This window comes from Otolemur garnettii, unplaced genomic scaffold, assembly GCF_000181295.1.
Source record: "Otolemur garnettii isolate 467f Iridium unplaced genomic scaffold, OtoGar3 scaffold00036, whole genome shotgun sequence".
Taxonomy (NCBI): domain Eukaryota; kingdom Metazoa; phylum Chordata; class Mammalia; order Primates; family Galagidae; genus Otolemur; species Otolemur garnettii.
The window spans coordinates 15,849,373-15,874,093 of record NW_003852431.1 but is presented as its reverse complement, the minus strand read 5'-3'; the positions used below and the strand labels follow the sequence as shown (position 1 = coordinate 15,874,093).

General features: G+C 35.2%; 1 protein-coding gene across 2 annotated transcripts in view; it reads right to left on the bottom strand.

The window, feature by feature from the left end:
- KLHL1 (kelch like family member 1) overlaps nucleotides 1-15,936 on the bottom strand; it is a 300,186-nt gene extending 284,250 nt beyond the window's left edge. For both annotated transcript variants that reach the window (XM_003789731.1, XM_012805104.1), the window contains exon 1: nucleotides 14,650-15,936. In XM_003789731.1, coding sequence (XP_003789779.1) covers nucleotides 14,650-15,152 — 503 coding nt within the window. In that variant the 5' untranslated portion in view covers nucleotides 15,153-15,936. The remainder of the gene's footprint in view (nucleotides 1-14,649) is intronic.
- Between the last annotated feature and the right edge of the window lie 8,785 nt (nucleotides 15,937-24,721).

The following is a 24,721-nucleotide window of genomic DNA, read 5'->3' as shown; positions in this document are numbered from 1 at the left end:
GTGGTAATTTGAGTATGGCTTTCTTAGCTGGTAGAGGGAGCCTAGGATGTCCTTTCATCCACATCACACCATCCTTTGCCTTCTCCCTTGCAAACCCATCACTACCAGCCTTTTCTAACTACCTGTGTTTCCTCTCACCCATCTCCAAATAAACAAAGTGGAGAATTATCTCTGTTTCAACTTGCTAAAACCCAAGCTGGTGAAGGCTACAAGGGAAGTAAAATGTCAGCTAACTGAATAAATCTCAATGGTTATCTTCCTTTCTCAGTTCCCACTGCTAAGAAAAAAACGACCTCTTTCTTATGTCTGGACCTGGGCATTTCTTTTCACAGCTACTGTTGCAGACATCTCTGCCGAAGAGTTGATTTATGAAGTCCAAAGACTGATTAAAAGCTTAATTACTGTTCCAAATGCTGAGTATTTCTTTAGGCATTGGTCTACTCAACATAATCAATGGTTTCAGTTATAGGGTAAGTGAAAGTTGCCCAGGTCATGAGATCTGTGGCTCTTTATGAAAAAGGTTATCACGCCAATTTCAGAATAAATTTTTTTTTTGCAGCAATTGGCAGAGTTCTCATGAAGGAAATAACAGTATAAAAGACCTAAAATAAACTAATAGATAAATAAAAGAGGGATTTGCTTGACTTAGATTCTTAGGATTATCAGCAATTGGCTACACAATTGCAAAACCCAGCCCAAAATCATTAAGAATTTCAAAGGGAGACACCCATGCTGTGAAGCTGGCTCTGACAAGAACATTCTTAAAAGTTAATTTTTGAAATATCTCATCAATTTATAACTATTTTGTATCACACCATTCCCTCCCTGTCCTTTCCTTTCCCCTCTCCATCCCCTGCCTCAATCTCTTTTTGCCAGAAGGAATGTTGCTTAAAATATAGCACTATTTTGTGATTATTCCTAAACAGCCTTGAAAGAGAGAAATCACTACATGAGCTACTATTTCCTATTGTAGATTAATCAGAAAGGGAATCATCTTAGCAGAAGACAGTACCAAGACAAAGGGAAGAAATAACCAATTGAAGGGTCCTAGTGAGAACAGAAGTTTGGTCAAATTCCACAGGTCTTCGCAGACTCTAAAGGGGTTGGAGCTAAGTTAGATGTTGTTCCTAATGCTATGTAAAATTAGCGCCTGATTCAACACCAAGTATTTGATTGGAGGAAAAATTCTCACCTGTAATCCTCAATGTCCAATTTTAAAGGTACTTCCAATACAGTGGCTCAGTTCTGGTGTAATCAGTATACATTATGAGACTTTTGAGACGCTTCCACCAGTGTCTCAGGAGAAAATTCAACATGACATTTTGGAACCATTTCATTTTTGGAATTGGCAAGATTTTCTACTTAGCCAGGAAAATCTTGCAAACATGAGTCCTGTAAAGTATTGCTATGGCAAAAATAGACTTGAAAACAAATAAAAACAAAACAATAAAAACAAAATCTCAGAACAGGAGGCAGAGGTTTTTGCTTTGTGCGCTATAATTTGATTTCATCTACCACGTAGGAGAGAGAGATGTTTAGCCGTAGAATTTTGGTTTAAAGTCTCTTATGAAAGAAACAGATTAAAAGAGGAAAATTATTTGCCACATAACCTAATCTGAAAACTTAATTAAAAACACTTAAGCAACCATCAGCAAAATAATATTCTACTATTGCTTGCATCAGAGCAAGGTGACAGTCTGAAAGACGGAATTAGACTTGTAAACATGTTTCTTATATAAAACCTCTCAAGTGTTGTCCTGATAATGTCCTTTAATACTTAAAAAAATCAGTGAAACATTCATAGAATTAAAGACAGTCTAGCATTTATTGTTTTATATTTTTCTTTTTCTTGCCATAAAACAAGTTTTAATAGCCAATGGATTGTGTGGAGAGCAATATCGGGTTATGAAATATTAACTGTAAGGATATATGTTGTATATGTTTAAGTATTCTCCAGCAAGTCACAAATGACAACATTAACCCCCCATAAAGCTCTGTCTAATGGAGAAAAGTCACATTTGCAAGCACTTCCAAGCATTTCATTAACTCTAGTATTATGAACCATACCACCAACGTTGCTAACTGAACTAGTATTGTATAGTATTTTAAAGTCCCTTAGTACTCTCAGGTACTATGGCTGTGAATATCTCAGTAAATATTCACGGTGGGTAGGGAGACCAGAGTTGGCAACCTCATGCAATTTATGAAGACATAAATTAGAGGAATTTAGAAATGCTACAAGAGTAATGCATCTATTTTTTTTCTTGTAATTGTTAGATTCCATAAATATGGCCTGCATCATTTGTATTTATCCCATTTTTAACATAGAAAATTCTATTTAAAATTCAGCTGGTATCCCCTTAATATTATATATACATTTTATTCCTGTATGATATTAAGTAATTGAAATTTGTTACACTTCATGAAGTAGACACTCAATCCCTTGTACATTTTGTTAAAAATATAAGTTTTGATAATATTTGAATTGAGGATTAAAGACTGACTTAAATTTATTCATTCAAACTGTTCCATGAAATAGCAAGACATTGAATAATTAATAATACAGTATATTCAGTTAAACAGATTAGAGTGCCTTCAGAGATGTCTCCTTAAATTATCCTTAAGAGGTAGAGATTTTTACTTAGTGTAGCAAAAAATGGAATGTAAAGAAAAGGAAAAATGTATTTCATACATAATTTGTGGCTGTCTTAGGACAGCTGGATGTCCTTACCTGATATATTGATATTACTTGAGAGTTTTACCTGTTTGAGCATCTCTCATGTTTTCAAGGGACCTTGTGGCTTCAATATGTATAAATATCCACTAGATGGCAACATTCCTCACTTTTAGGACCCGTATGGGCAGTACACCTGATTTTGATTTGGATTATGGACATCAAAGCCAATATTTCAGAAATTAACTTCTTTTGCAACTCTTTCTTAGCTTTTTGGTTAAAAGATAATAGCAATAAAGTTCATCGTTACATGTCAAGAACACAAAATGTAATCTTATAACTTTAATAAATATATAAAATCTGACATTCGATTTGCATTATTCTTTCTGAAATAAACATGTATGTGAAGTTTGTTCTTGTTTTTAAACGTTACTATATCATAATAATATTACATATATTTTTGATTATTGCCTGATGTAGTGCACATTACTGCTATTCAAGATACTCTACCTGGGTAAAAATGCATTCATTCTTTTCCTACCTCCATAAAATTTATATAGTAAAATTCTGTGCCATTAAGGTAAAGCTTAGGGACAGCATTCATGCCCCCCACCATTGCTCTTCCAGGATTGGCCATGAAAATAAAAGAAAAAATTACTGTGATTACATTGCAAAGCCTTCTGAGCATTCTATGCAGAAAGGGTTCCTAGAAAACTATTCAGACTTCTCTTTGTTCTCATTTACTGCCAAGGGGATGTAAACAAAACACTCAATGGCATATTTCATCATCAAGTTCTGCACGGCAAATGTTATGGATGACTCTTTGGGCCAGATACCAAATTCAAGAACTTGGCTCCAATATATGATTCAAGCAAAGTTAGAATTAAATTTTTATACTAAGGATAATCAATAAAATGGATAAATCTGACTTACTGTAGATAAGTTTTGAAGAGAAATATACATTAAGTTTTGTTTCATCATAACTTTTCACTTAAACTTACAGTTGAGGCCAGGCACAGTGGCTCACAACTGTAATCCTAGCACACTGGGAGGCCAAGGTGTGTGGATTGCTTGACCTCACGAGTTGGACATCAGCCTGAACTACAGTGAGACCCTGTCTGTAAAAATAGCTGGCTGTTGTGGCAGGTGCCCGTAGTCCTAGCTACTTGGGAGGCTGAGACAAGAGAATCACTTAAGCCCAAAATTTTGAGGTTGTCGTGAGTTGTGATGCCACAGCACTCTATCAAGGGTGACAAAGTGAGATTCCTTCTCAAAAAGCAAAACAAAACATTAAAACTTATAGTTGGATGATGCTTGTTTATTCTATATTTACAGTAGAATAATATTTCATATTATAATCAAAATGTATCTACCCACTCTCCTTTTTTTATTTATATATTTGGACATTGACACAGCACTATCTTAATAAATGTAGCTTCCTAAACAAGTCTAAAAATGAGAAGTGTTAGTTCCCAAATTTATTGATTTTTTTAAAGTTGTTTATTCCATGAGTGGCACCTCTGGCTCAGTGGGTAGGCCACTGGCTCCATATAACCGAGGGTGTCGAGTTCAAACCGGGCCCGACCAAACTGCAACAACAACAAAAAAATAGCTGGGTGTTGTGGCGGGTGGCTGTAGTCTCAACTACTCAGAAGGCTGAGGCAAGAGAATCACCTAAGCCTAGGAGTTGGAGGTTGCTGTGAGCTGTGTGACACCATGGCACTCTACTAAGGGCTATAAAGTGAGACTCTGTCTCTACAAAAAAAAAAAAGTTGTTTATTCCAGGTCCTATATGTATACATTTTTAAAATAAATTTGCCTATGTTCACACACACATATACACACACAAAACAAATAAAATAACTGCATGGATTTTCTTGTGAGATACATTTAATATGTAAATGAACTGGGAAGAATTGACACCTTAATAATAGAGAGTCTTCTGAACCATGAAAATGGTATATTTTTCCATTTGGGGATCTTTAATTTTTCTTAGCATAGTTGTATTCTTTTCAGTGTTATGAGTCTTTCACATCTTTTGTCATATTTATTTCCATGTATTTCATAATTTATTGTTATTATAAAATATATTACTTTTGTAATTTCCATTTCAAATTATTGTGAATATCTAGAAATACAATTGAATTTTGCATGCTGATTCTGTATTCTGACACTGTGCTAAACTCACTACGTTTTTCATATTTTCTATCAAAATTTTATGACAATTGTGTCTGCAAATAAAGATAGACTTGGCTCTTTATTTTTACACTAATGATCAATTTGTGTTAAATAGAAAATTTTACTTCTTTCTTTTTAATACATAGATGCTTAAATTTTTTCCTGATCTTAGAGGCAACCCAGTTTTCTAACATTATGATTTAGTGACAGATTCTTCATACGTTCTCTTTATCAGACTGGTAGTCTTTGTTCTAAGGTATACTTTGATATTAACGTATCCACTTACTTTTTCTTAGTTTTAGTATGATAAATATTTTTGATCTTTTTACTGTTAGCCAATTTGTGTGTTTGTCTTTGAAGTGTGTGTTTTATAGTAAGATAGAGGTCTTGTTTTTTGTACAATATGATAATCTCTGCCTTTTGATTATGAACATGCAAAATAGTTTCTTTAATGTAATTTTAGTATAGCCTGGGATCAGATTATCAATGTGTTACATGTTTTCAAAATAACCATTTCCTTTATTTTTCTACATTAATTGAATAATTTTGTAAGGTCATTTTCTCTTCTTTTCAGATCTACTACAATTTACTACTGTTTTATTATTTCCATGACATCTTTTGAAGTCAGATCATACTCCTTGGACTACCTTGAAATGATATAACACTTCACATTTAATATGAAATCCTTAAAACACTATGCTTTTTCTTCTCTTCTGTGTGTCTTAATGTCATTGATGTCATACATTCATCTTACACATATAGTAAAATCTTTAATCATCTTTTTGGTTTCAACCATCAATTGTCTTTCAAATCTACCACATTAAAATAATTTTTAAAATTATTATTATTTTTTACCCATTCAGTTACTGTTTCTGGTATTCATTAGTTCCCTTGTACAGACATTGCCAACTTACGTTATTCACTTGAGTTTGAAGGATTTCCTTAAACATTTCTTGGAGAACATATTTGTTCCTTATGAATTATTTCAACAATTCAATATCTGGAAAAATTATTTTGCCCTCAGTTCAAAAAATATTTTGAGTGTGTATGGATTTCTGGAAGAACTTTATTTTTCTTTTACAGTACTGTGACAATGTTGCTCCAATTTCTTCTCCCTTGCATTATGGCCAATGAGCAATGGCCCTTAATCCTTATGGCTTCCTGGGTGCTTTAATATTTTTCTATTATATTTATCAATGTCTATAAGAATTTGATTATCATATGTTTGGTGGTATTTCCTTTCCTGTTGTTCATGTTTAGAATTGATTGAGATACTTGAACCTGGAAAAATATAATTTTCATCAGATTTGGAAAATTTCTGTCATCATTTATTTAAATATTTTCCCTCTTCACTCTCCTCTGAGAATTCCAGTTATATACTCATTAAGTTTCCTACAGTTATTAGAAATAGAAAATTCATGGTACTCATTTTATTTTCTTTTTTATTTTCCTTCCCTCTCTCTCCCTCCCTCCCACTTTTCCTTCCTTCTTTTTCTTCCTCTTTTTTCCTTTTCTTTTCTTCTTTCTTTACTCTCTCACTTTTGTTCTTCTTTCTTTATAAATGTCATTTGAGGTGACATAGCAAGTCCAATCCCTGTTTGGTTCTCAGTTATCTATCCTGACTTTAATGAAATAATTAAAATATTATTTGGCCCAGGAATGTTTAAATTTCAGCTTATTATTTTAAATTTTTAAATTTTTAGAGTTTAATCATGTTGTGTCTTGTGGTATTTCCTTTTATATTTCTTCTGCTTAGAATTCTTTAAAATTTTCAAATTTGGAAGTTTATAATTTTCATCAAGTTTAGAAAAATCTTTGTTGTTATTTCTTTTTTTTTTTTCCGAGACGGAGCCTCAAGCTATCCCCCTGGGTAGAGTGCCATGACATCACACTCACAGCAACCTCCAACTCCTGGGCTCAAGCGAGTCTCCTGCCTCAGCCTCCCAAGTAGCTGGGACTACAGGTGCCTGCCACAATGCCTGGCCATTTTTTGGTTGCAGCCATCATTGTTGTTTGGCGGGCCCGGGCTGGGGATTTGAACCCACCACCTTAGGTGTATGTGGCTGGCGCCTTAGCCGCTTGAGCCACAGGCGCCTAGCCTGTTATTTCATTAAATATATTCCCCTTTATCCTTTGCTTTCCCTTGGAGATTTCAATTCTATGTTTATTAAGCTTCTTAGAATTATCAGAGAGCTCACTACATAATTTTTAGGTAGATACGATGGCATATTCATGTTGCTAACTATTTACTAATATAATCAAACAACTGCTAAGCCTGGAGTGTAATGGCATAATCACAGCTCACTACAATCTTGTACTCCTGGGCTTAAGTGATTCTCCTGCATTAGCCTCCCAAGTAATTAGGAGTATAAACATGTATGTCACCATGCCCAGCAAATTTTCTATTTTGTAAATATGTGTCTTACTATGTTGCACGGGCTGTTCCTAAACTTTTGGCCTCCAGCAGTCCTCCCACCTTAGCCTCCTAATGTCCTGGGGACAGTCATGAGCCACCACATCTGGTCCAGATTAGCAAATGTATTTATAACACAAAATTCTCTTGTATTCTGATAAAAATCAACAAGTGACAAATATTAGGTGCCAACTTCTATGAACCTTTCTGTTGAAATTGCATACTAGTATATCAAAGGCATAGTACTTAAAAGTGGAAATCATATTTTTATTTTAATACAACTGATAAAACTACTCCACAAGTATTTTCAAAAATAGTAGAGTACAAAAGGGAATCCCAGAGTTGTAAATTCACAGTGCTCCTATGAGAGTAAATAAATATATTTTAAATATACATCCTAAATGACAGGTTTCCTCTCAAAAGCTGTGTTTTCCATTTTCTGAGACATGCACCTCTTGAAAAATTACAAAATAGTTATTCTTTCCTTTATTTGCATTATAAACAATCCCAAATTTGGTCATAAAATTTAAGTTGTCTAATAATACTTCAGTTAAGATTTAGCTCTAGTTTATGTAAGTATTTGTCAATGTTTCAATATCAAGAAAAAAAAAACAGTGGCAGCATGATCCAGCTAGATGACATGTAACAAACAAATATAATAAGAACTATAACTGAAATATTTCCAATAGTCATCAATTTTCAGAATTGGGTTAAACCCACCTAAAAAATGAAAAAGGCTGAATTCAGAATTAATATAGACTGAAGACTCTCCAATCATTATCAAAAAGCATCCTTTCTAAGAAAGTACCTCCTATCAAAATGATCTGACTCAAACTTTCCATCCAAAATGTATTGTTCTTAGAGATGTACAATTATAGATTTCATTTTTTTTCTGGTCAAGCATGTCGCGACCTGTTGGGCTCCTGTGGCCCTGGTCTAGGTTAGCGCAGGAAGGAACCAGGCGAGAAGCTGAAGGAGGGCTAGCCCTTACATACCGGGTAGCCCAGAGCAACCTCCGCATCAGCCTTTTATTGAGCCAGAACAACACAGGTGAGGGGAGAAATTAACAATGACTATGTGCTGAGGGCACGGGCTCCTCCCACAAGGAACTCCTGTGGAGGAATGGCCCGAGGTGCACGCCTCAGCTGCAGATCATCTTGCTGTGATGTTGGCATCTCCTACACAAGCATAACTCTGTGGCTCTTTCTGTACCATTGATAGTAATCTGTTTTCAGATGCTGGACAGAAACATCAAATCTCTTTAGTGCAGGATTTTTACCTGTACTTGAATTACAAAATATTCAAAATAATCTTTATTTATTCACAGATTATCTATGTCTACACAAATTTTAATCATAAGTGTAGAAAAGTAAATTACCTAAACCAAAGTGTAACTTACAGATTATTTATTTTTTACAACTACCACAAACATACCTAAAGTCGTTTTGGAGGGTACAATAAAATCATTAGTGTGAGGTATTTGTTCTTACACTGAAATTCTGATTAAAATGTTACATATGTTTATATTCAACAAATTTGATTTAACTCAAATATATGCTGCAGATCACAATTTTTCTGTAAGTGCTATGAGAGTTCTTGGTCAATCTATCAAATTTGACCTAAATGCAGTTGTTAAAAGTATATCACCTGCAGATACACAAATTATCTTAGGAGGCTTGGTACAAACAAACCAACAAATATAAACATCTAATCAATATTATATTCTATATGAGCCAAATATTAATTTTTATTACACAAGATTCTTTACTTTTATAAATGATTTAAAATAGTAACTTGGAGAGTTATTAGTAGTACCTTCTATCAAAATGATCTGACTCAAACTTTCCATCCAAAATGTATTGTTTGATAGAAGGTACTACTACTAATTATGTAGTTTGCAATGTACTCATTAGAAATTTATAAATGAAAACAGCATTTGGTCCTTCTATTAACATGTTTTATTGTTAGAATTGAACAGTTGTAATTCCTGTTTTATCTTACCCTTACATTCACATCTTTCTTACAGATAGTTCTGTAGTTTTGAAAATCCAGCTCAGTGATCCCATTTTTTTTTTAGTTTGCCTATAACAAACTTGCTCAGAAAGTAAGGTGTCTAAAAATAGAGGGGCTTTGGGGTAGAATGTAATGTAATGTTGATAAATTCATTCTAAAGTAAGTAAAAGCAGCTTTCTCCAAAGAAGGTGTCATTTTTCCCAGTTCTGGTTGAAATAATAGTAGATTACACCTAGACTTGGGATAAATTAGCAAAGAAGCACACAATTGGGTAAAAGCACTCCATTACATGCCTTTCCACTCTGAAACTTAGGATAGTGAAAAAGAGTAATATTACTTACTTTCAGTGTTTCATGAAAGCATATTGTGAGAACAACTTTCCTTAGGAAGTAGTCTTATATCATTTTCAAGGTTAACTTTCCCTTGACTGAAACAGAGTTGATTCTTTTTATTCCAAACAAATGTCTAATGCACGTACCACTCACCTCCAAGAACTCTTAATGGCAAGTCCTCTCTTTCAGCAGCAGCTGTCTATCAATGGTTCTGACCCTCAGCAGAAAATTTTCTATCATGGATCTCTAAGTCCTCAAAATTATTATTTTTTCCATTTCCAGGGGTTATTTTTTTCTAGGTATACTGTTAAATAATCATAAAATAAAATGCACTGAATGAATCATTATTTGGAAAATAACTGTTTTCTAATTTGAACTAAAAAGTCTTCTTTAAATGAAACATAGCAAGCATTTCTTTATCACCTTCACTGTACAAAGTCTATTTAAACATTATAGAACAAGCAGAATTTCCACCAAGAGAATAAGAAATTTGTTGCCTTATACCCTTATATGGAACTACCCTTCTTCTGTTGGGTTGCTTAAGCAGAGGGAAAGATGCTTTGGCAATGTGAGTTGCAGTTTGGGTCTCGCGTCATATTACAAGGATTAAAAGTCCATCTATACTGATTCTAAGCCTGTGGTTCTGGGGAAATTATTCACCCTTGTTATATGTTAGTCTTCTGATCTATATAGAAGTGATAGAAGTGTATCTATATCTATATAGAAGTATATGTGTATACTTAAGAGGTACACATACGTACTGGGACTGCAGAGTGGTATGAATTTTAACTTAAGTATATAAATATTTAAAGTCATAGTGGCAAAAAGCAAGTTCTTAAACAAGTCCATTCAATATGCTTATGACAAATATTCATTCAACAGTATTTATTGAATAACTACATGGTGTATGATAGAGGCAGAATGATGAGTACAATAAAAAAATTTTAAAAAATAGAGCACCACTACAATAAGAACTTAAAACAAGGGGAAGTGAATTTGGGTGATCAAGACCTGCTTCCTTGGGAAAGCCACAGAGCTCTTATGCAAGACTCTTATGCACTGATAGGCATGAACTCAAGAAAAGCTCAATTGAGGAAATAATAGCTGCAAAGAGAGGAAATACGTTCTTGAGACCCAGAGACAGTGAAAAAGAGAAGGACATTACGCCTGGAAGGCAAAGGGGAAGGGGAAGGCTGGGGAGGGAGGGGCCTATGTAGCATACAAAAGCACAGATCCTTCAGAACCAGGCTGTGTAGGGTATACATCATGATCAGTGGGTGTCTCTGCGATAGACAGATCGTAATCAGGGAGTGGTGGAAATCCTCTGGGGGAAAAAAGGGTAGTGAGGGATGTGAAAAAGTAGTTCAGCTTCTCAACTTTATAACAGATAATTTATTCACTTCGGGTAACAAGGTGATACAGGTGGCAGTTGCAGAACTCCAGTTCAAAGAAGACAGTTGTTTAGATTTTTGCCGACCATGCAAGTAAAGGGAGGTGGGACAGATACAAGGGAGATTTTCTAAGTGAAAATGGCAGGGGAGGAATATTTTAAAAAGATGGGAAGGATGATGTTGCCAAATATGACTTGGATACAACCCAATAGATGGAAAGCTATGCTCTGAGATAAGGAAGGAAATTGAGCAATACAGACATGAGATTACAAACTCAGTGTTGTACATGTTGTATTTAAATAGCATTCACGGTATCCACCAGACAGGTCAAGTAGGGAGGTGAATTTAGGAGACTAGAGGTTGGGGTTAGGTCTAGGTTTGAACATGCAAATCTGGAAATACTGCGTGTGTACGTGTGTGTGTGTGTAGTAACTAAAATCATGGAATTAGATGGCTGCACTCTGTACGAATTTAGAATCTGAAAAAGCAAGTAGCTAAAACATGACATCTTTTCTCCCACGCACATCACTATAAACTGCAAGAATATAAATATTGCTTTTTGGTCTTGTAGTTTACTACATATGGGATTTTGGACAAGAATATCCACAACACAAATATATGGTGATCTGAATATCCAGGAAATTATACACTTTCAAAACTAAATTTGAATGGAGAAGTAGAGAAATGAATGATTAATACCAGAGATCAGTGACTTATTATTGAAAATTATTCTTAATGTAATCCCTTCTATAGCATACTGAGATTTGTTTAGGGTGGGATATGGTAGTAGGTTTTTCATATAATAGGTAGGATACGATAACAGTTGAGTTTGGGCCATGATTGGTTTACCTCTGTATTCCTACTACCTTTCTGTTTCAAGTGTATGATAATTTGACCTTTCCAGAATTCTGAGATCATGGGCAGCTTTCCCCTGGATGTCCTCCATCTGCTACTGTAACAACCAGTTAACTGAACTGAGCTACTCCTATTTTTCTAAAGCAAAATTCCTAACTTTCATGGTATCAAATAAATGAAGAGTGGGTCAATAAAATGAATAAAGATAAAATCAGAAAAGATGCCCCAACTCCTGTTTTACATATAACAATCAATTTAGTAGAGAAGTCAGAATTGATAAAACAAAATGTTATCTATTAAATATGATATCATAGTTTAGTGATATACTAATGACCCAAGCAATAACAAATATCATACAAGGTTTTTACCATGTATGTATTCACTGATAGATCATCATAAACAGCACGTAGTTTGCCTGGATGTGTTGTCAAAAAAATATTAACTCCACATTACTGATTATTTTGCATGAAGGGCTGATGTATAATCAAATTTCCCTTCAGCATTTTATTTTGAAAATGCTGTTCTTCTACTCAATGAACTCTAATCTATCACATACTGCATTAAGATACTGCATATTGGTAATGACCAATAGCTAATTTTACTGATGTGTTTTCAATCAGCCATTATGAAAGTTTGAAAACACACAAAATCTATCAGAGACTGGCTGTGCTAAATTGTCTAGTAAGGAATTTGAATTTATCTATAGAACTAAGTATTACTATGAATTTTAAAATAAAATTAGACTTAATTTTCCATAGTTTACACATAGAAAACCTCATAAGGCACCCTGATTCCAACAGTAAAGTTGACTTTGCCTGATACTTGGGTTATTTTCAGAATTCTTCTCTGTTACAACTCTCTGTGAATAAAATTCTTGAAAAATTGTGTTTATGAAGTATAAACAGTAAAGAAGAATCTGGTGGGTGTTTCATTCCTGAGTTATATATTTGTTAATTTATTGTAATTTCTAAAGTCATTACCTATTAGCATTTTCACATTCTCCAATTTGCATGAAAGTCTCCATAATGTCCTGATGTTGAATGTGCCTCGTTTACTTAACTATCTATTTGTTATAAAGAAAACTTTCTACACAAAATTAAACAGTATTATTTCCAGGATATTGGGTACTTCAGGCTAATTTGAAATTTTATAGCTATTATTCCATGAGCTGTCAGAGTCTCTAAAATCTCAGTTTTATTAATGTATATTAGTAAATATTTAACCCAACCTTTTTCCTTCTAAATAAATAAAGTAAAATGCCAAATGTTTATGAATAATCCCCTCAATTTTTATATTTGCTAAACTAAAGGGATAAAAAAACACATTTTATTTTTAAAAGACTAAAGTGATAGATGACTAGTGAATACATAAATGTAATAACCTCATGGTATTCATGGTCCCCAAGGTTATAATTATTTTTTGGTAAAAGATTTTATTTAATTGAATAACAAATATACAGGTTTAGGTCTCCTATAGATGGATATATGTGGAAAAACCTTTAAAAATTGCAAGTTAAACTTTTCCATGTTAAAACAATAATCTTATAGTAAATGTCTTAATGTAGGAAAAGAATAAGTTCAAGGCCCTTAAAATTCACATTAAAATCTATAATGCATGTAATTAAAAAACGCTGAAGTTTTTTTGTGTGTCTGTAACTTCACATTTGTCAGCTTACCTAAAGAGCATACATAAATATATGCTAGGTGATATATGGCATATATAATTTTGCTTTATATTCATTTTGCTACTTAACTTTATAAGAAGCCAAGTCAATCCACCAAAGTTGAGCAAGTTGCTTCTCCGTATCATTTGTTATTGAATAGTGATTAAAATGTATCAACATAGTCATTATAATTTTCTTACATTTCTTCTTTAATAATGCATTCTAATAGCATTTGAAACTAAATGCAAATCCTTTCACATCCTGGTTATATGGCAAAATTAGAAATGATGTAGTATAGAATAAAAATTAGTCAATTCCCTAGAAATTTGAAACTCAGAAGGCGTTTTATGGGTGTGAAGGATTTTCTATAAGCCTTCAAAAATCAGAATTCTACCAAAAGAAGTATAATGCTAGAAATAAAGCAGGAATAAATAATGAGCTGCTTACTGAAGACACAGAATTCCAATACTGAGGCAACCAGTCATGACAACCGAATGCAAAGGAACTTAGCCACAGTTTAATTCTAAGACTCTGAACAAGGCAAAAGTGAACATGAAGTACAAAATGTAGGGGAGAAGTGGAGACGGGAAATCAGACTTCATTTCTGGAGGGGGCTGGGAGAGAGACAGCGCTGCTGTCCCGTGGCCTCGTTTTGTCTACCTCATTATTCCTAAAATAAATGCAAGCCACAGGGATCCTGGATAATCTGCTAAGTCAGTTACTAGGCCACTGTACGAGGTGCATTCTGATGATGTTTAAAGCAAATTTCACCTCCTATCAGATAATGAAGAGACTGATAGAATTTAATGACAGAAGCTGTCAGAACACTGCAGTCTCAGAACTCTGAGAACACATTCCACGTGAAGAGCTGCCCAGATACACGCATGTTCATTTAGTGATTGCAACCCCCGAAAACTTCCATGAAGTAATATAGCTGAACAAACAGAAATTAATGAACAAACTTTTAATGAGATCAGAATTTCAGTAATAAAAACCAGGCTAGCATCTCTTAACCCACGTTTTCAGCCTGAAAGGTTTTAAACTTGGTAATCACAAGAGCACAGGCAGAGAAATCAGGGAGAATTGGGAGATGCTTGGAAGCCCAAGGGGAATTAGGGGAATTACGGTACCTTTGTCCACATCCTTCACCTGTTGCCTGGCTCGAGTTGGCGGGTTCCACTTTGAGCTCCTGCAGGGCCAGCCCTTTCTCCTGTGGTCCCGGAAAGTCCATGCCTGACACCACTTCCTCCTCTAGGGACTCCACGTAGAAGAGAGTCCTGGCTGGTTGCTGGGTGCCCTGTCCCGGAGCCCCTTGCTGCAGCCTTGTAGCAACTGGAAGCAGGGTGCCATTCAGGGGACTGAAGGAAGAAGAGGAAGACGAGGGGGAGGACGACGAAGAAGAGGAGAAAGGAGAGGAAGGCTTCTTCCAGAAAGCGCTCCCACTGCCCTTCTCTTGGTTTTTGAGCAGGCGGCTCTGGCTGGGTCCCCAGTGTTCGAAGCTGCCGCTGCCGTCCTGTTGCAGGCAGCTGCCCCCCGCCGGGCCGCCGGTGGACGGCGACGGGTGGCTGAAGAGTTTCCAGCGGAGTCGCAGAATGTGCTTCACATCAAAGTCTTTTCGCCCCGAGCCTGACATGCTTTAAGAGGGCAAAGGGGTGGCAGCTCACGCAGTAGACTGGCTAGCACGGTAGCGGAAGCCACCGAAGTCCAGGGGCGCAGGAAGGAGAGGGATGCGCCTTCTGCGCTCAGAGAGCCAGACCAGGCGACGCCGGCTGCGCGCCCTCCCAGGCGAGGACCCGAGCGCGGGTGGCAAAGCCGCGCGGTTCAGTCGTGGTAAGGTCCACCGGACCTGGACGTGGGGAGACCACTGGCCAAAAGAAGAGGCAGGAGTGGGACGCCAAGGGCTTAGAGTCTTCGATCCTCGAGCGGGAGCCCCACGGTTATGGAGAGGAGAGACGACTCTGAGGATGGAGATGCGCGAGGGATATCTATGCGCTCCAAAGCTCGAGGGTGGGGGGCGGATACACCTCACTGGGACGCGCTCCTGCCAGAACAGAGCTGTAGTCGGGAAGGTGTCGGCGCTCCCGTCCGCGCAGCTGACTACAGTGCCTGGAGCGCGCAGAGAGAAAGAGCCTTAAGTCGCGAAGAAGCGTATCCACTGCCAGCCTTCCTGGTGCACCTGCGCCCCTCTCCCTGGCCTCTGCGAGGATGCCCTGATAGCTTGCTTGTATGTCTAGAACAGTCAAATGCTTTTTTGCAGTGCGAGAAGGGGTGGGTTTAATATAGTCAGTTTGTCAGAGACAAAAATATATATTCCTGAAAATATAGGAAGACCAAAGAAAAATCCCGCCGGTGAAGCTGTCAAGGTCCTCACAGTACAATTTTTTCTCTGCCTCAGCGCCTCCTCCTCCCCCTTAAGTGACGCAGATGTGCACTGGGGCCTATACGGAGAGATGGAGGGAGGGAAGGAAGGCTTCAATCTTCTTTATGCAAGTGAGTCTGCTGCTCTTATTGTCCCCTTGCGTGGGTCCTGTCACCTTTTTTCACTCTCCTTCCTCACTTCATTACAGTGTAGCGATACAAGGAAAGCAAACAGGCGCGATGCTTTAGCATCAGTATACACCAAACAGGAATCATGGCAGTGTAAACTTAATAGGCTGCCATCAGTCTGCGGGGTGCAGGTTAATGGCTTGAATTATTTAATAAACCGAATCCGTTAACCTTTAGCCTTAGTTTCTCTGTAGTGAGACACACACAAAAAAACAGGGATACCGGCATCAAAGAGTGATGATGCCACCATCCTGACACTTAAATTGTGCTTCAGCTATTAATGCACCCAGGCAGTGATTCACCCCAGGGGGCCAGAAGCACTTGGTAAAAATTCGAAGATAGGCATCTGAACGCAGGGGAGGGTTTCGCAAAATCAGTGCATTTGATGTGCAGCCTCAGCATGAAAGCCGTGCTCTGTGGACACCCAAAATGGAATAAAATGATAAAAGTGAGTTTCAAAGCATAACCTTCTAGTATATAAATCATTGTATTAGATGCCTGGAAGAGTTTAGGCAATAAATGAGTAATAGCCCAAAGCTACTATCTTACAAATAGGTGTTTAGAGATGTGTTTCCCCTTATACCCATACATATTTAGCAATGAGGATTGTGATGACTTTCTAGGTAGGAATATATGAAATTGTTTTTTCTTTTCCTTTAAAAGGCCATTAAAATAGAATCCAATAACCTTTGCTGAAGGCAAGGGGACCAGAGAATCAGGAATTGGTGATTGTCCATTCAGGGAATTCACAGCTTCAGCAACCCCCAGCAGGGCATAGAATTAAATATTAAAGTGCAGGAATATCACTGCTCTATTACCCCATTCCTGAGCTGTAAACTTAACTAGAAGCCAAACCAAATGTGAAGTCCTTAAACAAAGCTCTACATTTTAACATCAAGAAATTAAGCGCGCAAAAGCCCTCTTTTCAGGGGTAGAAAAATTGGTATTATTCATTTTAATATTGATTTATGACAGCCGGACTGCAATCCCTTGTGCCTTTGTTTTTCTTTCGGTATTCAGTACTTTAAAAAAAAAATGTAAAAACTCCTTTAAAGCAAACAATGGTGACAGATCATTTTTATCCAAGAACGGAATCAAGTAAATATCTCCCTCAGGGAAGAAAACACTGTATGAAATTATACATCACAAACATTACAGAGAAAACTTCATCAGAGGTAATGTGGAAATCTGAGGTACAAATAATTAAGGGATTTCTAGGGAAACTGGTGCTTTATGAGTTTTCTAATTTGACTTAATTTTCTCTTTATTTACAATAATTTAAAATAATATATAACATCTTTTGTATCTACATTTTCTTCATTAATATCTACCACATTTCAAAAATTGTAACATAAAATTCATTTTTTAATTTTGAAATTCAATTTTGTGTTTTCTTATGCATCTGCAATACTACTATTGCTACTCCACAGCTAAAAGTTATCTCCTTAATGATCAGTATTTTATATGACTAAAAAGTGGTATACGATTAAGTAGTGGTATAAGAGAATATGAATTAAAATATTAATTTATAATTAACAAATGATAAATAATGCCTAGTTTTTGATTTCATAGTAACATTTATATGTTTAAAACATAGTAATCACCTATTATTTTTAAAAAACTACTTTTCCATATTAGTATATATAGAGTGTGTGAGTTTGAAATAATACCTTCTTGGGGAAGATCTTTAAATATAACTCTTCTTAATTATCATATTAAAATATTTAGGGTTTAGAAAGCAAAATGTGTATAAAGTTATGTTAAACTGAAATGATTGACTAAACTGATTATATTATTTTCACTTGATTGTTACTGAACTACAATATTGTTAGAAAAAGAGGGCCAGAAAGGAAGGAAAAAATGAAGGAAAAAAGAGAGGGAAGAGAGAGAAGAAACAGGGAAAGGAAGAAAAGGGGAAGGAATTAAGGAAAGGAAAATAAAAAGAAGAAGAAGAATAAATAAAAAGAAGGAAGGGAAGGGGAAGGGAAGTGAGGAAGGGAAGGAGGGAAGGAAGAGAGAGAGACAGAGAGAGAAAGAAAGAAAAGGAAGAAGAGAGGAAAGGAAGAAGGAGGGAGGGAGAGAGGAAAAGAATTTACTTGGATATCATGACTTTGTTGCATATTAGATAAAATCCTTCAAAAATATATTATGTGAAATATTGCACTATTTAATTTATTTATCCACTATTCAATATAAAAAATTTTAATTGAACACTTACCATGTACCAGGTCAATACCAAGTAGGAGCAAATATGAAGGAAACAGGTTCCTTGCAGCCTGCTAAGAAAATTCACAAAGCCAAATTGTTTAACCACTCATAGTTTATAATTGACTCATGGGTCAATTAAGTTAAGATTTAAGATAATAAAACTTATGGGCAAGAGGACATTGGCATAATAAAGATTACTTTTAAAAATTTAGAATCAAATCACACTTTGTTTAAAAGAAAAAAAATCCATTATTATAACACTATTAAATCGAGCTGTCAGTTCTGTCAATCACAGTCTTTCAAATGAGTGATCGTATGATTGCTAGTTCTTTGACACAATGTTAACAAAAACGTTTAATCAGGATACTGAAAATTGGTAGAATGCTTCAGTATTTACTATAACACACAAATGTAGAGCTCTTCACACAATTATTAAATCCAACATAGGTATTAAATGTATCACACATGTAAGTTAAAAGTTCTTACAGCTCAAATATTAAGCAATAACCAAAATTGGATTTAGATTTGTCTTGGTCCATTTTCTGTTGCTTATAATAGAATACCTGAAATTGGTTACCTCATAGAAAAAAGGAATTTACTTATTACATTTATAAAAGCTGAGAAGTCCAAAGTCAAGGGGCTTATTAGGGTGAGGGACTTCTTGCTGGCAGGCTCCCTCTGCATAGTCCCAAGGCAGGGAAAGGTATAAGGTGAGGGGGCATGAGTGTGACCACATGGGTCTCTCTACCTTTTCTTATGAAACCAACAGTTCCAGTCCCATGATAACCAGTTAATAAATTAAAGAATTAAACCATTGAATTGTTACTCCATAAATGAATTAATTCATTCATGAGGACAGAGCCCCCATGACCCATTTATCTCTTAAAGATATTACCTTGCAATACTGCCACATTGAGATTAAGTTTCAGTAGGAGCTTTGGAGTAGGTGAACATTCAAACCATAGCAGGATCCAAGCACTTTATTGGAAAAATTTCTCATTTTAGCAATTATTTGCCTTTTTTTTAAACTTTTTTTTCTTTTTTCTTTTATTTATTTATTTATTACTATTTTGGTTGCAGTTTTTGGCCAGGGCCAGGTTTGAACCCACCACCTCCAGTATGTGGAGCTGGCGCCCTACTCCTTGAGCCATAGGCACTGCCCTATTTATTTATTTTTTTGAGACAGAGTCTCACTATATCACCCTCTATAGAGTGTCGCAGCATCACAGCTCACCACAACCTCTAATTCTTGAGCTTAAGTGATTCTCTTACCTCAGCCTCCCAAGTAGTCGGGACTACAGACACCCACCCACCACGATGCCCGGATATTTTTTTGTTGCAGTTGTCATTGTTGTCAGCTGGCCCAGGCTGGGTTCGAACCCTCCAGCCTGGATGTATGTGGTCAGCACAGTAACCACTGTGCTACAGGCGCTGAGATTTAGTAATTATTTTCAAAACAAACTTAAGTGTACACTTCTCTAAGAAAATTGATTCTAATCTACTTCCTTTGAATATTTTTGACATCCCTTCCTACAATGGCTAGAAAGTTGCTTCTCCATAACTATCCTCAACAAAAGTAGTTGAATGGCTAATTATGCTTCAGTTTGATAGTTCATGCCTTGTGATGACTCCTGTGTTTTTGTCTTTAATTAATTTTAAGAAGACACCTCTATATGCATTAATAGAAAAATTCATCTAAAATTAGTATATATCATTTAAAGTAAGTATATAGCATTCTGATTATATAAATGAAATAAAGACAATTTTGAAATAACGTTATTTTCCAAAATGTTTGAAGCATAATACCATATAATGTTGATGTTAAGTTTATCCCATGCAAAATCAAGAACTCCTAACTCATAAAAATAAAAATAACCTATTTCAGGACTATTAATCTTCATTACAGTATAGGCATAGTTTAATTAAGTAGGAATTAAGAGGCTGCTTAATAAATATTGGTAGGTGTTAATTGGTCCTCAGGGATCATTTTAATCCACTCTAAAACTTTGGTTTATTTGAACTTTGATTTTGATCTGTCAATGCATGTGTAAACTTGAGAAATTCTCATGAAATTTCAATGAATGTATGAATTCAAAATGAAATTTGAAAAATGCATTCCTAATAACTATGACCAAGATTGTATTTATGTTATTTTTTATTTTTCCAAAATTGTATTTAAAACCTTGAAGGTAGTTTGTGAAAATACATTATTTTAATTTTGTACTGGGTTCTATCTGGTTAATCACCTTCCTCAGGGAAGTATGATATGATTTTAAGACACCTCTTTTATGGAAATATTTCTAAGGTGCAACATAATGTATAAATATGGACATGTATGTAGGCAGATTTATTTATGTATTTAATATAGATGTATTTACCTTTAATATATATTTTTCAAAAATATTTCCTAATGTGTAAAATATTTGGGGGAATCAAATTTTGTTTTGTATGACTTTAGAATCTTTTAAAAAGAAAACACTTAAGAAATACTTTTTTATTTACCAAAGGTTAAGATTTCCAAAATATAAAGAAAGTTCACTATTTTGCATATTATATTTACATTTGCATGTATCAATGTAAGTAATCTGAGTCCACTGAGGCCTTAACCATTATAATCAAAATAAAGAAGATTATAGTTTATAATTTACACATTTGGAAATTATAAGAAAGAGTATATGATTTTGATGTAAGTATGGATAAAATAACATAAATTTCAAATATTTTCAATATTGTTATAATTAGTTTTTTTCCTAATGAGAAGACCTGAAAATGCCCTCATCTTTTAAGCCAACCCTGAATGATCTTTGTAGATGGTATTTCATTTTATCATGTCTCTTTGGGACAAGAGTTTGAAAACTTTATTTTCTCATATCATATTTCTACATTTCTCTTTTCCATCTCAAGACATATCTGCTATTTTTTTTAATATTTTCATTCATCAACATTATTACCAGATCTTTTAAAAGCTAGGCCAAAAAAAAAAAAATGTATGATCTTAAAGGCTAAAATCTGGTTTGTGTTTGATTAGGAATATTACATAAAATACAAATGCTTTTTTTTCCTAGAAGTTCATGTGGAAGCAATATATAAACATATGAAACCTAAAAAAACATTTTGTACATATTCATTTTTAGAAATAGTACTGTGATTTATAAGTAAATTATATATTCAGAGCTTTGGGAAGATTGTTCTTAGAAAGCAAATTTCTTCTGAACATTGTTACTAAAGTAAATTGGATTCCAATATCTCATTTGAAAGTTATAACATTGCATGAGATCCTTAATGTATTTTTCTGGTTCTTACTACCAGTCAAATGCCTGTGGTCCCCAATAATATATTAAAAACCTATTACTTGTCAGCTGTGTGGGAAACTAACCAAGTGGCCCCTTACCTTGGAGTTTGTCTCCTGGAAGCATGGTCCTCTCCCTGTCTCTACTACTCTAGCTGTTGGCCATCATGAAAGATGGAAATTCTCAGTCTTTATTGATCAGGGCAAACACAACAAGCACTGCACATAGAAATATGATAAAGTCTGAAAAATATTAGAACAGATACATCTACCTAGTTCCTGAAGTTGTAGTCTATCTATGTTTTAGTGAATATGTTTAGAACAAAAATTATAAATAATTGTGGCAAAACAAAAGAATAATTTGCAGATTATATTGGTTTTTTAAAATTTCTTCACATTTCATAGGTCTTTTTTTTTCATTTTTTCCTTTTTTTATTAAATCATAGTTGTGTATATTAATACTTTCATGGGGTACATTGTGTTGTTTCCATATACAATTTGAAATATTTTCATCCAATTGGCCAACATAGCCTTCATGTCATTCTCATAGTTGTTGTGTTAAGACATTTATATTCTACATTTAGAAAGATTCACATGTACCCTAATAGGATAATTCACAGGTGTGATCCCAGCAATCCCCCTCCCTCCACCCATCCTCCCCCTCCCCTCCCCTTCCTTTCCCCTTTCCCCATATTCTTAGGGTAAAATGGGTTATAGTTTTCCTATGGTAGCTAAAAATTAGTTTCATAATAGGGTTGAGTACATTGGATACTTTTTCTTCCATTCTTGAGATACTTTGCTAAGAAGAATATTTTCCAGCTCCATCCATGTAAACATGAAGGAGGTAAAGTCTCTATCTTTCTTTATGGCTGGCTGCATAGTATTCCACAGTGTACATATACCACAATTTATTGAACCATTTATGGATTGATGGGCACTTGGGCTTCTTCCATGATCTAGCAATTATGAATTGGGCTACAATGAACATTCTGATACAAATATCTGTATTGTAGTGTGATTTTTGGTCTCTGAAGAAGACAGATGCACAGCCTACAGATATATGAAAAAATACTCACCACCTTTAATCATCACAGAAATGCAAATCAAAACTACTTTGAGATATCATCTAACACCAATAAGATTAGCCCATATCACAAAATCCCAAAACCAGAGATGCTGGTGTGGATGTGGAGAAAAGGGAACACTTCTACACTGCTGGTGGGATTGCAAACTAATGCCTCCCTTTTGGAAAGTCATCTGGAGAACACTTAGAGAACTAAAAATAGATCTGCCATTTGATTCTATAATTCCTCTGCTAGGTATATATCAACATTTGATAGGTCTTAAGATTAAATGTAGAATATTATCTCCAAAGTGAGATCAGAAAAATGTACATGTTATAATTATTTTCTTCTTCCATAATGATCCAGGAAACTAAGAAGAGATCTACCATTTAGTGTCCAAGTGCCAGACATCTCTTTCATCTAATTCTTATGAAAATCTAATTAGGTAGACATTGTATGACACACTTAATATTTTAAAAATTAAAACTCCACAGGTATTTTATTCTATTAACTGTCTTCATAATTCTCCATAGCCATATTTTCCCTCCTACAATTTTAAATAATGTAGAGCAAGTAAAAGAAAAAAATGACAAACTCATTCTGAGTAGGAATTCCCAATATCCTTTTATGAGCTGTGTAAATGTATTCTACTCAGTTAGAAAAGAGACTTCTCAAATTTGACCTTTCTAGTGTGTATGTGTGTGTATGCAGGTGTGTGTCATTGGCTACTTTTGTACTGCTATAGCAGACTACCACAGACTGGGCAATGTTTAAAGAATGCAGAACAGTAATTTATTCTCTCACAAGACACAGCCTTCAGAAAGGCTGGAAATTCTTCGAGGCTCTGGAATTTGGTCTGGGAAGTGTTCTTGCTGCATACGACCAACCGTGGAAGAAGAGAGAGAGACAGACTGAAGCCTGTGTCCCCATGAGACAAAAGATCAGAAAAGAGAGAACCCGCTCCAACATGCCCAGTTTATAGTGGCAGTAATTGTCCAGGAGAGTGGAGCCCTTATAATGTAAAAACACCTTCCCAAAGGTGTTCCATCTCTCCACACTGTTGCACTGGGGATTCCATTTACAACACAAGAATTGTGGCTAACACATTAAGACCAAAGCACCACAGGAGTGTGTATTGTTTCAAGTTTGTGTGTATGTGTGTGTGTGTGTGTGTATTCATATGGAGAGAAAAAAAGAGAGACAAAACAAAAATAAGTATATAGTATATTTCCTTTGGGGGGCAATAACTTCTGGAAAATGAAGCTGATTTTACTAGACTAGGACAGGGTGGTTCTGGATTGCAGATAATATTTATTATTGACTTTGAATTCATGGTGCTTAATAGTGCTTATTCGTATCATGGCATGAGAAACAATAAATAATAAATACTTTTGATTTATAAGAACGAGCAATGAGGTAAGGGGAATGACACTTCACAGGGGAGGAGAGGGCAGAAAATATGCAATATTTTTAAACAACACCATGAAACTGAATTTGGAGTTATTTAGTGTAAGAACAGAGAAATATTATGCAATATTTTAAGCAATACCATGAAACTGCATTTGGAGTTAGTTAGTGTAAGAACAGAGAATTATAAAGTTCAAAGGCTTCTGGACTATTTCAGTATTCTCAGTTAAGTTACTAGAGGACTCTACAGCACTCAAGAAAAATTTAGACCGTATCATGCACATTCATTTTAACGAAGAAACAATGAAATGTGCAATATATTTGGGATGATCTCATTATTGGAATTGTTAAAAATGTATTTCAAAAGTCTTCACATTTAAACTCATAAACCTTAGTTACAATGAAAATTCCATCCATCATTCATTCATCTTTTCATTTATTCAAACACTTTTTTGTTGACCACTCATTACTTCGTGGCAGATCATGTTCAAGGTGATAGGAATTTAGCAATTAAAAAAAGGTAAGTGAGTCGGATACTGTGTTCCAGGCCTATAATCCCAGCATTCTGGGGGGGCAGAGGCAGGTGGAGTTCAGGAGTTGGAGACCAGCCTGAGCAAGAATGAGACCATCTCAACTAAAAATAGAAAAACTAGCCAGGTGTTGTCAGAGGCACCTGTAGTCCCATCT